Raw genomic sequence first — 16,538 nt, 5'->3', positions numbered from 1 at the left:
GTGTAGGTTTTGAGGGACTATGTGATGAGTGTGGTGTGGTGCAAGTGTTTACCTTCTCCTTGTGACTGTCTAGTCCAGTCTTGGGTGAAGAGAGCTTTGCTTCCAGTTTGGCTATATAAGTGCATCTCTCACAGGTTGTAGTGTTGGGTGGTAGGAGGAGGGGTTTGGTTGTCTGTGTACATGGGGCAATTGCTGCATTGCCCCAAGATGCCCAGATTCATCAGGTAGTCTGGAGAAAACATGGGGAGCTGACCCTTAGACATGCCTGGATAGGTGCTTATTTATTAAGTACTAAAAACTGTTTTCCTCTAGACAAGTGAGGAAAGTTGAGTGATGTAGTAATTTGTAGCTTATTTAGTGCTTACAATGAGTTCTGAACAAGTGCTAAGCTCAATGAAACAGATCTGAGTGATGAAACTAGAAAACTGGCTAGTTCTAAGAAACAAAATTAAGATAGAAGGCTTCTCTCCAACACAGAAAGGCTTGGGGGCTCAGAAGCTTACAAACAGTCCTAGATACAGCAAATCTGTATCTGGACTAAACAACTTACAGGAAAGGCAGGAAACAAGCTTAGAATTTTTTTTTTTGTAAAGGGGAAAGGAGGAACAGAAAATTTCTAGTTAATACCTCACACACAGTGAAACTAGCTAGCAAAGTATATGCAGACAATAAAAGTGCTATAAATAACTCAGAAATAAGCAAAAACAGGATACTTAATGTTATATATCACAGATTAGTTGGCTCAGAGCCCTTCCTCCGACTTCCTCCGATTAGCTCAGTGTGAAATGGCAGAAACACTCACAATGTTTGAAACTCATGTTTCAATTACTGTTGATGAAGTTGCACTGAAAGGTATTGGGCTCAGTCTAAGATGAGTGAAATCCTGGGTAGTCCGTGACTATAACTCTGATCTGTAACTATGCAGTGTGGAGCTTATCTGAGTGTGGTAGATACTGACCATTAACCAAAAGCAGCATTCATCATACACACTAAGGCCAATTCTCCACTGTGCAAAATATCTGAAGGCTTCTCACAAGTTATGTGAAAGACAAAATGACTTTCTCATTGACAAAAATAAAGACATTAAAATGCAAATTACTTTCTGTACTATAACAAAGATTGTTTTTTTTTATTTTTTTTGCTCCTAGCACCATACAATATTTCTAATGTCAGTCATGATGCTCATTAAACACAGAGACAACCTGTATGTATAACTAGTTTATTGAGGCCTTTATGGGGCACCCAAGTACTCTTGGTTGATCATATGGCATACATGTTAATTATGAATTAACCTTACATCCTAAAGCTTTATACCACTGTAGAATACCCCAGACAAATCTGCAACTACTTTTCCTTCTTTATTACCTCTATAAACTACAGTTTAAAAAAACTGTTTAAACAGGCAGGGTCACCCAGTATATAAATACGAAGCAAAAGCATCCCAATTTGGCATCTCTCTGATGGCACAACCACTCAAGTCATCTTATGAAGATCAGGAAACCATCCAGTTTATAAAGTGTGTTATTACATTATGCTGAAACAAATGGCATACACTACAAAACTTAACAACTGTGGGTACCTTTTTTTCCACACCTTTATAAAACGGTTTATTTTTACATGTTACATCTTACAAGCTCACAAAGCCTGTGTTAATGATTTGCAACTTAGTGGGCAGCATATTTAGAACCATATTAAGTTCCTAATTACAGAGAAGACCCTTTTTTTCTCTTTGAGGGAATAGTGAAATATATTGTCATAAACAAAGAGAATGATCACAAACTATGTAAAAGGGTAAAAACTCACTTGTAAATCATGTAACTGTTCCGCACCTTAATCCCTCCCTTTATGAAATTCACCATGTTCTCATCCTAAGGAAAGAAAAAAGACCATTAGACTCAATATAGCACAAGACTTTAAAAGAACATTTTCATAAATAACTTTCTTGTTCTGCTCACTTAATTTTACTGCCAGTAATTACCAGCTTTCAAAGTCCTTGTACCACAATTAGTGCTTTTTTGAAAAAAATTATGACATTTGAGTGTACGCATTTATCAGAAAATTAGTTTCTGGTTCTGTTGTGTAGTGTATTGTTTGAGTAAGTATGATGGTTTTCAACAAGTGCTAGCATTTTGTTTTTATGTATTCTTGAATACCCTCCCCCCAAAACCTCCACTATACATGGGCTTTGCTCTAATAGAACATCCTAGTCAAAAAACAAAAATAAGAATCATACAGAGAATGTAAAGTGGCTGGCAGTACAGAACAGAGGGTTAAGGATACGCACTGATTACAAGCTACAGCTCGCAGACACAGGGTCAAGTCCTTTAAGCCTCTCATTTAGAATGCATGACCTTTAACAAGTTGCTTCTTGGCTAGATCAAAACTCCTACGTCAGTTCTGAAGTCACTTGCACCTAGTAACTGCTTGCTAGTTGAACAAAAATCAAAAGGCACCTCAATGTCTTTGTAAGCGGCTACAGTTTGCCTCAAGCCTTCAGAACCACATAATTGATATTTCTGCATCTTATTCTGCACATAATAGAAAACAACAAAGATTTCTGAATGCACAGATTTTAATAACAAAGCAGTCCTGAAGCAATTACATTCCACAACACAGCATTTTTATAAATTATATTCATGACAGAAGAAACAAGGTGAAATGGTTGTATCCCTATTTTTAGACCTATCCAAAGTATTTCATACAGTTTCCCATCCCATAACTATTATACAGCTAATTTCATTAGCCCAAGGTCTAGGCTGTCTACTTGGAGATCCAAGTAAACACACTGAAAAGGTGTTTGGCTCTAAATCCCAGATGCTCCCAAGCACTGCCTGGTTATTTTCTGTACCACATCCTCTCCTCATGCAGTCAGATCAAACAAATACCAAAAGATTCTCGCTCTTTTGCTACAGTATTCTCCTGGTTACAGGTCTAGAGAGAATTTAACTGCCTGGCTAAAATATGCATATGCCTCATTTGTTGTTTGCATGATAAAATTACAGTGAGATTACAGCCTGTAAAACAAAAATGAGTGTTCGATTGATGGGTGTGAGCTTAACGTACTGTATATATAATAAATTCCAAAAAAGTGCTCAGGCTCGCTGGTAGTGAACGGAGGAATTTATTAACACCAAAATCCACAAAATAAAGTGCTCAAATTATAGAACCGTACAAAATGTAACATGAACGCTCTTCTAAATCCACTGTATATATAAGCTTAACATGCTGTAAGTACTATACTGTGTCTACATATAACAAGTTGATCACCTATTAATTTATATAGTCCTGAGTGTTATATATACTACATTTTTACTATTAGCACATGCAAATTTAAGTAATATGGACCTTTTCTCCCCAGGCGTCCACTGAAAAGGGATTTTCCCACATAAATAAATTACATGCCTAAATAAACAAGTGGCAATAACAACAAAATACACCATGCTTCTTTCTCCTAACACAAGTACCCCACTGAACTACAATCTGCACCCATAAGCATCTTATTGGTTTATGTTTCCTGTCCAGGCCTGCTGTACTCTTTCTGATGCTTACAATGGTGTATCTATGGGGAGCATGAAGGGGTGACAATCACTGCAAAAACTGGATCCATACAAGATTCCTGTAAATGTTACAAACCTACCCCTCAACTGAGTAGTTTAACCAGTTTGTTATACTGGATATTCCCCACAAGGTTACGCATTTGGGAGTCTACTGTTCTCATACCTCACCCAACAGGTGATGAAAGATAAGTAGTTTCTAATTCCTTGAGCACGACTGGCTGGAACCATCTGTTGTCATTCACAGAGGGACAATTAGTTCAGGAAGTGTGTATTGGGGGGGGCTTTCCCCTGCAAAAACAGTTATTGCAATGTTATCAGGTAGGCTGTAGACAAAATGAGTTCTCTATTAGTTGTGACTGAGGAATACTTTGCAAACAATTGAGCATCACTCATTCATAGGTATACCCTTCCAACCTACTGTCATTGAAAATAAGAATAAAGGCCCTTGAGAAGTAGTTACATCCAGCCATAAATCTGGACATTTAATTAGCATAAAATTTGAATATCAAATAGCACACAACTCCTCTCGCTTCCAGTAGGAATGTGGACTACTCAGGAACATGTTTAAAAAACAGACAGCGACAAAGATGACGGTAAAACTATGATCACGTTCCCAAATAGAGGTGCAAAATCTGTAGACTTGAATGAATTGTTTTGAAAAAGTCTACCATACAAGGTCACTTATTTTTGCTTCTGAAAAAGAAATGGAAGACATATGTCCCCTTTCTTTAAATTATTAGTGCCAGCAGTATATTGGTCATTGAGTGAACATTTCTGTCTACTAGACAGCATCAAAAATTACACGTGATGAGGAGAATTCAGAAAATTGTGAGAAGGGGTAAATCAAGCCTGAAAATAGGATCATAGGTTTGTAGGTTCTTGGGTAATTACTAGGCTTGCAGTCCAGGTGCCATTGAGAAGCCTAACCCTAATTTCCAGTTGTTCCCAAGCACTTTCTGGTTACATTAGTTTCTTAAGATCACACAGTAGGGAAATGTGGGCTGAGACAATCAAACCCTGTACCACAATAATTACAAATCACACACATCTCTGCACCAACTACCAGAATAAATATCATGTTTTTGTACAAGTTTGAGGAAAGTAACTTGTGTCCAAGGCATGTATCTATATTTTAGTGCTGCCAACACAAATTATTACACTTGTGGCCATTGGCTAGACTACTTTAGGAGGACACCTGGATGTGTGACATTTAGTCAACTGACTGGTACTGTCTAATAAACTGTAAATACTAACTACTTTCTTGGACTTCTCTAATGGAAGAGGAACACAACCGTGGGGAAGGAGAGTTTAATATGGTACCAGCACCACTGGCCATTTATATGGTACTGCAACTTCCCAGATAGTGAAAGAAGTTGCTTGTTAACAGTTACTGACACCACTGTGAGTATACTTGTAACAGAAAAACATTACTGGTGTAGCAGCCATAGATTAAGAGACAAGTGCATGAGGATGATGTGTCAGTGTTACACAGGATGAAAATGAGGAACTGAGATATGCGCCACCACATCAACACCCACTAGGTGCCATTGTTGTGGAGGTGGAAACAATGAAGCATGGGGTGAAGCAAGAGGCCCAATGTACCATTACACCAGGCAGGACTGTTTATAATCTCCCTCCAAGATGACAAACACTGGATCCATCTAGAATGACACCAGTTACTGAGCGAGTTGTTGAAGTCGATTATTTCTTTTTCAGCAACAGCAACATACAACTCAAGAATAGTTTACTTCTAGCCTCAGATACATACACTAAGAACTCATCTGACAATGTCCTCATCACAGGTGACTTTGTAGTTAGTGGCTTTGGCATAATGGTTAAGATCTTCACCTCATAGACACAAGTATAGGGATTGATTCTGACCATGTGTCATTGGCTAGGCTTAAAATGGTCCTCAAGGGCAGCTAGCCAAGTATTAACCTATGAATACATGAACCTGTATTTACTAAGATAGAATTTCTAAGGTCATTTACTCTCACATGAACATCCAACATATGCATAGTTGGGGTAAGGGAAATGAGTGCCTGGTGACATCTCAAATTCTGCTATATAAAAGACAGCTTACCATCCCTCCATCAGCCTGGTGTCTTGTGCATTGGTGTGTCTGACTAGAGAGTCACCTGTGACTAGGACATTATCATATGTAGCAACAAGCTCAAGAGGCTTCAAGGCATAGCTGCACCCCTTGTGTAAACCCTTGTTTGTGGTGACAGCTGGAGGTGTTGTGAGTGCAGTAGATGACGTCTGAGGGTACTGCTAAGGATTAAGTATCCTGTAGCATTGTGTAGGAGGCAATGTTGTCTGTGGTGGTGCTGCAGGGTTATAGTGAGATAGGACAACCTAATGATGTGTCAGCCTTGTACAAAAACTTAAATAGGTAACTACGTCTCTCATAAGCAGACTTGGTTCTAGGAAACAATGAGTTGTCATGAACAGTTTTACTTGGTTCACTGTTTAAGTACATAATTTTATTGGTGTCACCTTTACACCCATATACTGGTTAAATAGAGGTCTTACTGTCCTACAGAAGCTACATCGTTTTCTTTAAATAATTTTACTGAGTTTCAAATAAAAACAAATCTTCATTGAGTATTCACAAATATTTCTAATGTAAGTAATTTACAACAAACTATATGAAACAAGCAAAACTAAACTATTTACAAAGACGTTGACAAATATATAATACAAAGACATTGGTATATATCAACAGTTACTTAACTTGACAAATTATTTCCCTAGTAAATCATATAACTTATTCCACATACTGTAAGAAGATGTATTCCTGTTAGAGCTTGCTTTAATGGTCAATATTTCCAAATGACAGACATCAATAAGATTTTTAAATTCTTGAAAAGAGGGAGAAGTGTCAGATTTCCAATTTCTTGTTATAATTTTTCTGGCAACAGCTAGTATGGGCCAAATCATGAGGTATTTAGTTTTCTTAATACATTCAGGTATTCGAGTATTAAATAGGATAATAGATTTAGAAAGCATACAATTATCTGAAAATAGGGCTTGCAAAAAGACATTAATGTCCTCCCAGTATTTTTTAGTGCAACACAGTCAAAGAACATGTGTGACCAATCTGCTTTCACTTATTTTTTTACATCTCCAACATGTATTATTCTTCTTGCTGAATTTACTTACGTTGTAAGGAGTAAGGAAGGATCTATGCATGTATCTCCAAGTAAATAGTCTACATTTAATAGAAGAAGTGGTCCTACTAGCAGATTCTAATATATTTTAACCCAGTCATTAGGGGAATAATTATTAATAATAAGGAAATAGTTCCAATAGCTTTCAAGGTAAATATCAGTGTCACTTTTAAATACTTTATATATGTGTGATACAAGTTTAGGTATCAACTGTTTTATCCTTGGAGATATTAAATCAAACTTATTTAAAATAAATTGTCGACTTGCTTATATTTCTAACAACAATTGAGTGTCTATCTCAAATTCAGCTGTCAAATTATCAATTGATTTTAGCTCATCGTTTTCCATCATCTGATACCAGTATATTCCATGGTAAGAATAGCAAAATCTGATGCAATGTCCAATCCATTTTGAAATTGTTTGCTTGGAGATTGCTTTTCCTTGTCTTCCAGCAGCATAGGCTACAAACAGCTGGTCAGACTGTCTGGTGGCCTTAGTTCTGTCCAAGTAGTAGCGTAGTTGCCTGTGTATGTCCAAGGTATGTAGCAGTCTTTCCCCTCTATTCTGAGGATTGGGGAAGAAGGTAGGAAGGTGAATAGCTTGATTTAGAGACACCCTGGAAATTACCTTTGGCATGAAAGAAGGATTTGTTCTTAGAGAGACTCTGTCCTGATGAAAAATGAGGAAGGGAGGTACTGCCATGAGTGCCTGTATCGCCGAGACTCTTCTTGCTGATGTGACCGCCAATAGAAAAAACATTTTCCATGATAGAAATTGCATCTCTGAGGTTGCTGCTGGCTCAAAGGGAGGAAGAGATAACTTTTCCAATACAAAATTGAGGTCCCATGCAGGTACTGGTTGTTTTCTGGGAGGCTTGATATTCTTTATCCCTCTCAGGAACTGTCTTAGCAAAGGATGTGAAAACACTGGTGGATCACAATTGTATCTTGCTGAGATTGCTGAGGCATGAATCTTTATGGAAGAATATGAGAGTCCAGAATGAAACATTTCTGCCAAGTATTCCAATATCTGAGGTATACTCAGTACTGTTGTATCCTGACCCCTGTTGGCAGCCCAGATGCTGAATCTCTTCCACTTGGCTGAATAGGTTTTTCTGGTGGAAGGTCTGCGTGCTTCCAATAAGATGTCCTGAACTGCCTTGGAAAGAGAGGAAGCGGAAGGAGTTAAGGTATCCTCCAGGCTGTCAGATGTAATATTTTCAGGTTTTGGTGAACAATCCTGTAGTTGTGTTGTGTTAGGAGCAGGGGCCATAGGGGCAGAGGCCATGGTTTGGTCCGAGTTATGCTCAACAGCAATGGGTACCAGTGTTGCTTTGGCCAGTCTGGAGCTATCAAAATGCCTGTTGGTTGTTCTGCTTTGATCTTCAGGATCACCTTGGTCAACAGCGGCAGAGGAGGAAAAGCATACATTTTCAGGGAATTCCAGCTGAAGGAGAGAACATCCGTTGTCCAGGCTAGAGGATGGTGAGTCCTGGTACAGAACATTTCCAGGTGATGATTCGTGTGAGACGCAAAGAGATCTATGTCCGGTCTTCCCCATGTCTTTGTTATTTGTGAGAAAATGTGGGGATGCAGCATCCATTCGTGTGGATCCAAGAAATTTCTGCTCAGCTTGTCCGCCAGTACATTGTCCTTGCCTGGCACAAACAGGGATTGCAGGTGTATCTTCAGACTCAGTGCTTTTTCCCAAAGAATCATGGTTAGTCTGCAGAGGGGGTATGAATGAGTCCCTCCCTGCTTGTTTATATACCACATGACCATGGTGTTGTCTGTCCTTATTAGTAAATGCCCTTGTTGCAGTGATTTTTTGAAACTCTCGATTGCATGTATCACTGCCAACATCTCTTTCTGGTTTATGTGCAGATGTCTTTCCTTTGGTGTCCATTGACCTTGAATGCATCTGCCCTCCATGTGCGCCCCCATCCATGATCTGAGGCGTCTGTTGTAATTATTTGACCTGCTTGAGGACTGTTGAAAGACATGCCTTTGTTTAATTGACTTGCTTAAGCCCACCACAAGAATTCTTTTTGCAGACATGGAATAAGTGGGATTACGTCCTCTAGGCTTTGGCTGTGTTTGGACCATAAACTTTTCAAATACCATTGCAGCTTTCTCATATGAAGTCTTGCCAAAGGTATCAGAAGAATGCATGATGCCATGAATCCCAGGGCCTGCAGGAGTTTCCTTGCAGTAAGCTGGGACAGCTGTGCTAGGCCTTTGAAGTACTCTGGTAACTGCTGTTGTTTTTCCTCTGTGAGGTAGGCCATTTGTGTTTGTGTGTCCAGTTTGGCTCCTAAGAATATAATCTGCTGGGATGGCAGTAGTCTTGATTTCTGGATGTTGACTGTGTATCCCAAGGCCTGTAGTAATTGCATAACATAGTCCAAGTTCTTTATTAAGGTTTGTTTGTTGTCTGCTTGTATGAGGCAGTCGTCCAGGTAGGGATATATGTGAATTCCCTGAAGTCTGCAGTGTGCCACTACTGATGCCAGGCATTTCGTGAACACTCTGGGCGCAGTAGATAAGCCAAACGGCAATGCTGAGAATTGATAATGCTCTGTCCCTGCAAGAAATCTGAGGTATCTTCTGCAGCTTTGTCTGATTGGGACATGCAGGTATGCCTCCTTGAGGTCCAGAGTGACCAGCCAAGACCCCTTGCCCAGCATGGGAAGGAGTTGCTGCAACGTCAGCATTTTGAATTTTGGCACAATGAGAAAGGTGTTTAGAATAGACAAGTCCAGTATAGGCCTCCATTTGTTTTCCTTTCTTGGAACAAGGAACAGTCTTGAATAAAATCCCTGGCCTTGTTCCTGACGAGGTACTTTTTCTATTGCTTTTATACTTAATAGCTTTGAAACTTGAATGAGTGCCTCTGCCCTTTGATGGTGTGGCAGGTTTGGCATGCCTTGTCTTGTAGGTAAAGTATGGAAGTGGAATCTGTAACCCTTGTCTATTAAATCCAGAATCCAGTTGTCCTTGGTTAAGATATACCAGTTTTTTGAGAATAAGGATAATTTTCCGCCCAAGGGTGCTTCTCTCTGAGCCCTTGTAGGTGGTATGAAAGTCAAGTCATTGTGATTGTCCTTGTGGTGCAGCTGTACTGACTGCAGCACTTCTTTGATTTGTAGGTTGCCATTGGCGGCCCCTGTAGGAGCCTCGGTATTGCCCTCAGCCTCGGCCACGCCTGTTCTTTCCCCTTTGAAACTTGTCCGAGTCTGGGAAGGACCAATTCTTTGAAGGCCAGTTTCGACTGAATCTGGGTGGCTGAACCTGGAGGAAATCCTTGACTGTCTGCACTGACTTAGCTTTTTCCTCAATGGACTTCAACACATCTTGTGCATTAGCACCAAAAAGCTTCTGTTTTTCCAAAGGTGCATCAAGTAACTTTACTTTGACATGGTCTGGCAGTGGCTGATCTTTTAACCATGCATGTCTACGTATCACAGCCCCAGTCATAGCTGCCCTACATGAAGCCTCCAATGCATCATAACCACGCTGAAGAAAATGATTGTTAACCTGTTGGGTGTTATGTATGTGATCCTGCAATGCCTTTCTATCAATAGGCTCAGGAGAGGCTAACTTTTTCTGTAAATCATCCAGTAAAAAATCCTGGTACTGAAACATATGAAAAAGGCAGTTAAGTGACATCATGGCTAGGGTGGTAGAGGTATAAACTTTTTTACCCCATCTCTCCATAGACCTAGCTTCCCTATCCGCTGGCAAAGGATTCTTGGCAGTGGAGGTAGCCACTCCCTTGGGACCCTGTGAAATAGTTTCTAAATCCACGGAGTGGGCCTTAAAGAGATGCTTGTGAGTGTCAGGGACTCTGTAATATCTGTCTGGCTTGACAGGAGCAGGGGGGAGAGTGTCAGGGTTAGCACTGGAGTCGGAGAAAACATCATCCAAAACATCCATCACAGGAGGAATAGCTAAAGGTCTGTGCTGGGGAAGCTTTAGGAAGGTATGTAGCCTTTTCCTGGAATCAGAGAATTCCTGACCCTGCCATTGGAAATGTTCCCTCATTGAGTGAAGGACTTCACCAAACGAGAAATCCTCTGGAGGAGAGGCAGAGGGAATTGCTTCCTCAGCATCAGAGTCCTCATAGGCCTGGAAGGATTCTTCTTGAATGTCTGAATGCTCAGAATCCCCAGAGGCCTCATCTGAAGAGAGGTTTTCAGTCTGCTCAGTTCTAGGCCTTTTCTCTGCAGGAGGCAGAGAACCTCTGTCTGGGTGAGGCTGAGACCCCCTGATAAGGGAAATAAGGTCTGCAGCAAGAGACATTATCTGTTTATCAGAGGAGGGGGCCTGGACAGCAGGTTTAGGATGGGCCTTGGCCTGGCTGGCGGCCTTAGCACGTGCAAAGGCCTTGATGGACATAGATACAGGAGGCCTAGCTGCCCCACATGCAGGAGTGACCTTGTCCACTGGAATGGTGTCGGGTATATCAAGAACTTCGATTTCCAGTGGAAAATCAACAACCGGCACCGGAGAGGTCTCCAGGATCGAAGGACGAGTTAATGCTGTGTCGTCAGCCTGGAGCGGTTGAATTATTGCTTCCACAGGGACCGAAGCACTAGCGGAGGGTCTAGGAGTAGTATCGGTAGAGGACGCGGGCCGAGGATGCCGGTCCCGGTCCTTCCGTTTTTTGGAAGATTGAGCTGTCGGTTCATCCGACGACATGATATACGCAAAGGATTCGCCGAAAAAGTCTTCAGCAAATTCTGCCCGGCGCCTGAGAGTGCACTTATTAAAGCAAGCACAGGCAGCACAGGCCGAGACGTTGTGGTCTGGGCCCAGGCAAGGAAGACAGTAAGAATTGAAGTCCTTATGAGGTATTTGTTTACCACAAGACAAACAATTATTAACTTTCTCAATTTGTTCTGACATCGGCTGAGGCAAGAAAAAATGTTCCCCAACGGGGTACTTAGCTTTTAGATGACTTCGGTACTGAAAACACAGGAGCTGACCGACCGGCACTTGCGAACTGCTTCTGCTTCGGGCACCGCGCGGCAAGAAAGACTGAAGAAGATGGCGTCGGCCGATGCCTTTATACTCCAGCCATTGTGACGTCGGAGAGGAGGCGACACCAGCCGACGCTGGACCCAGACTTTGGAATTCGGCCGACCGAGGGCTGCCTGAGGCAGGACAACCCATATGTTATGACTGCAGTTGCATTCTTGAAGGACATCAGGCCTTATATTCAGAAGATTTATATATGTAATTTCTAAATGTTTTTAGGAGGTGTAGCATGTAATTAGATTTATGTTCAATAGGAATATGTGTAGAAAGATAATCTTTTAGTAACTAAACAAATGAATTATTTACTATAGTTTTTGACAATTCAGATAGCTGTATGAACTACTAGAAAATTATTCCATTTTGCTGTGCATTCTATATCTAAAAGAAGAGTTATGGATTTAATCACAGATGAACTTGAATATACTTCCAAGTTGGGTAAATTAATACCCCATTATTCCAGTCCCTCGTGTATGCTATTCTGGATTTATCTGGAAACCATAACAATTTTTGGAACATGAAATTAAATTGCTTAATAATTGCTTTTGGTGGGGATAAAGATATTGACTGTATAATAGAGTAACTTAAAGAGTAGAATCATTTTTATAATTGAAAGTTTCTCTTCCATAGAAAAAATAAGCTTTTTCCATTTATTTATAAGGCTATCTATTGTAGATAAGCTATTATTATAATTAAGTTGAATAATATCTTTGATATTATTTGCTATTATTCCTCTTGTGCTAAGAATTTTTTGTATTTATCATCTATTCTGTAATTTTTTTACTAAATAGGAAGAATTTTGTTTTATTATTACTGAATGTTAATCCAGATTTTCTTTTAAATTTCACCATATCATTAAAAAAATGCCGAGATAGATTTATTATTTCTCCCCTAAGGTCATAAGTATATAGTCTGCGAAGAGTTGTATTTTGGAAGATTCCTTAGAAGTTAACTCAAAATCTTCAATTTTCTTATCCATCCTAATTAAATTAGTCAAGGTTCCATTATTAAAGTAAACACATGTGGTGATAAGGGGCAGCCGTGTTGATTCCCCTTGGTTATTGGTATTTTTAGTGAAATACTGGTGCCAATTTTAATATATGCTTGACTACCTTTATATAATTGTATAATGAGATTTATGAAAGCATTTGAAAATGTTAACTCTTCCAGTAGTATAAATAAGTAATCCCAGCTAATAGAGTTAAAGGCATAGTTTATATCAAGGCTTACTAATGTACGATTTTTGTTTAGATTTTTAGCAGATTCAGTTAGTGTAATTCTTTTTATATTATTGTATGTGTTTCTAGTTACAATAAAACCTGTTTTATCTTCATCTACTAGATTTGGAAGAACTATCTTTAGTTGTTGTTGTTGTTGTGTCTTTCGGCCACAGCGGAACTCCGGTCTGCTAATGATTGGTAGTTGATTTTTAAGTGCCGAGTTACCAGCCCTGATGCACAACCTTAAACGAAGGTATGCCCATTCATGCATGTCTCCATGCAGAAGACACTCTAGCTGAGAATCAAACCGGACAGCGTCTTACTGTGAGGCGATAAAGCTATTGCAGCACCACCAGACATAATCATTTTATAATCAATGCTTAGTAGAGTGATTGGCCTACAAGAGGAACATTTTGTAGGATCTTTATTAGACTTCATTATGGGTGATACAAAGGTATATTTCCAGGACAGTGGTATTGTGGCACTGTCTTCAGAATGAATACAAACTTTATGGAGTAAATGTAAAGCTGTTTGGGTAATATTTTATATATTTCAGGAATAATACCTTCATTGCCAGGTGCATATCTGTTTTAGTTTACTAACTTGAGTTTGAAGATCAATAAATGATATAGATTTATTAATAATGGCTGTTCATTGTTCTTATAATCTATTTTTAGTCTATTTGGATATAAAGGTTTTAATCTCCTCTTTTGAATCTAAGACTGTAGGATTTTGATTAATATCTTTCTTTTTTTTTTGAGAGAAAATTTCATTAATATGATTTAGTCAAGTTTTTTGGTTTGTGGGCCAACATATTAAGTTGCTGAGGATTTGTAGAAAAGTTTATAAAATTAAATTTCTCTATGTTAATCAGAGTTTTATGATTTAAAATCTCCAAGTATTTATTATTTAATGAGATGATTTATTTTTTTTTCACTTTTATCATTATCCCCTCTATTAAGCTTTAAATCATCTAATTTAGATTGTATGTCTTGCAGTTCTTTATCCCATAGTTTCTTTTTGTTATTATACCAGTTAATGATCCTCCCATATAAGTAAGCTTTTAGGGCATCCTATATATATATATATATATATATATATATATATATATATATATATATATATATATATTTATATTGGAAGTGTCTGTATTATTTAAAGAGAGAAAATTTTGAGTTTCTGATGAAAAGAATTCTTTAAAAACTTTTAATTTAGTAATGTAAGCAGGAATTCTTTTTATTTGAATATTATCAGCTGTGCTTAATTATTAACTCAAAATTATAGAATTATGATCTGAGGGGCAAGAGACGACCTTTGTTTTTGATAAACTATTAGTTAGTTCTTTAGAGATATAAACTGTCAATTCTAAAATGAGTGTTATGTCTGTGGGAATAGAAAGTAAAGCATAATGAGTTTAGTTCAGCAAAACTGTTAATGTCTTTCAGAAGGCATAATTCAGTAAAATCTTTTAATAATTTAGGTGATGGTGAAATTATCCTATTGCTCTTGATGCTGGTGTCCTTATCATCTAACATACAATTACAGTCCCCAACTATTATAATGTTGCCTTTAGATAAATGGACAATCTGATTTAAATGTTGTTTTACTGTATTTGTTCCAATTCCGGGTAGCCAATTAATGTTAATGTGTAAATATTTTTTGTGCAACTCTATTCTGACAGTAAAAAACATTCCTTTATCATCTACTATTTTTGGAAGAGGTATTGTGTTACTCCATTAAATCACTACTCCTCTTTTTTTTAGAATGTTCTGAGCTTGATATTACAGTATATGACTTTTTATTAAGTTCAATTATGTCTTCTTTTATTAAGTGTGTTTCCTGCAAAAAATTGAGGTGTGATTTATGTAATTTAAGATATTTATGTAAACTTCTCCTCTTGCAAGGCTTATTTAATCCATTAATATTAATTGAAATACATTTTAAAAGAAACATATAAGTTTGTAAGGATTAAATACATATTGACCATTGATATATTTTGTAGAAAGAACATATGTAGAACTCCATCAAGTACAAAACCATTAGTAGAAAGATATATTTCAATTGATGACTGTTCTGTAATAGTTTTTATATGCAAAGACATAGTGAACGTCAATTTATCTTGAAATAAACAATGAAAATATAAAAATGAACAACTGAATTTACCCATACCCATTCTCCTAATTTGGGTAGCATTTACTACCCAAATTAACCACCTGTCTAATAGCAACAGCTTATCAGCAACGATCAACAAGAGTAAGATCTTAAATATATTATAACAGCAATTAAAAGGGTACTCATCACTGATATAATAAACTAATCTAGCATAAAACCTATTTAATTGTATGCATCATACTTTGCATCCTTATCATATATTTAAATAATTATACCAATGAATTTATAAACTTAATCAATTTGCAAAGAAATCAATAAGATTAAGCAAGCTCAAAAAAAGTATGTCAACAATATATCATTAAGTAAATCTGTCTCTGTCCTTCAAATCAAGCAAGAAAAAGGAATCAAATATTATAAATTATAAGTTATAGAAGTTATAGAACCTAAATTCAAAAGATCAAATTTAACTGAAGTTTTCTTGTATATTTATAAAGTTCCGCGTAAATATATGCTGCACCTATATGAACCACAACATGTGTTAACCTTCTCTATACTTTAATGAAAAACCCTGTGTTTCAGTGTATATAATACATATATATATATATATATATATATATATATATATATATATATATATATATATATATATATATATATATACATATATATAATTATACATATATATATATATATATATATATATACATATATATATATATATATATATATATATACATATATATATATATATATATATATATATATATATATATATATATATACATATATATACATATATATACATATACAAACTCTGGAAGGCTGGTTTGGATAATTGATCTTCAGTTGATGAACTCTGTGTTGTACTTCTACCTACATCATCGAGGACCAATGCACAGTAAACTTCCTCAGTGCTGCACATGCCACCAGGAGTAATGCAGAGCATACTACCTCCATGCTACCCATGTCACCAGTAGTAATACACAGCATACTACCTCCATGCTACTTCCTCAGTGATGCCTGTCACCAACAGTAATGCACAGCATACTTCTATAGTGCTGCCCATGCCACCATGAGCAATGCACAGCATACTTCCTCAATGCTGCCCATGCCACCATGAGCAATGCACAGCATACTTCCTCAATGCTGCCCATGCCACTGTGAGCAATGCACAGCAATCTCCATGCTGCCCATGCCACCAGGAGTAATGTACAGCATGCTTCCTTGATGCTGCCCATGCCACCAGAACTAATGTGCAGCATACGTCCTCAATGCTGCCCATGCCACCAGGAGTAATGCACAGCATATTACCTCCATGCTATTACCTCAGTGCTGCCCATGCCACCAAGAGTAAAGCACAGCGTACTTCTTCAATGCTGCCCATGGCATCAAGAATAAGGCATAACGTACTACCTCAGTACTCCCCATGCCATCAGCATA

At 37.9% G+C, this 16,538-nt stretch overlaps 1 protein-coding gene across 2 annotated transcripts in view; it reads right to left on the bottom strand.

Moving 5' to 3' along the window:
- Positions 1–16,538, bottom strand: part of LOC122812266 (tetratricopeptide repeat protein 39A-like) — an 825,358-nt gene that overhangs the window by 362,416 nt on the left and 446,404 nt on the right. For both annotated transcript variants that reach the window (XM_044084661.1, XM_044084663.1), the window contains exon 6: positions 1,804–1,868. In XM_044084661.1, the coding sequence (XP_043940596.1) occupies positions 1,804–1,868 (65 nt within the window). The remainder of the gene's footprint in view (positions 1–1,803; positions 1,869–16,538) is intronic.

This window comes from Protopterus annectens, chromosome 9.part0, assembly GCF_019279795.1.
Source record: "Protopterus annectens isolate FY-2018-M chromosome 9.part0, PAN1.0, whole genome shotgun sequence".
Classification (NCBI taxonomy): Eukaryota; Metazoa; Chordata; order Ceratodontiformes; family Protopteridae; genus Protopterus; species Protopterus annectens.
Note: the sequence above shows the minus strand (reverse complement) of the source record. Positions and strands in the feature narration are given on the sequence as shown.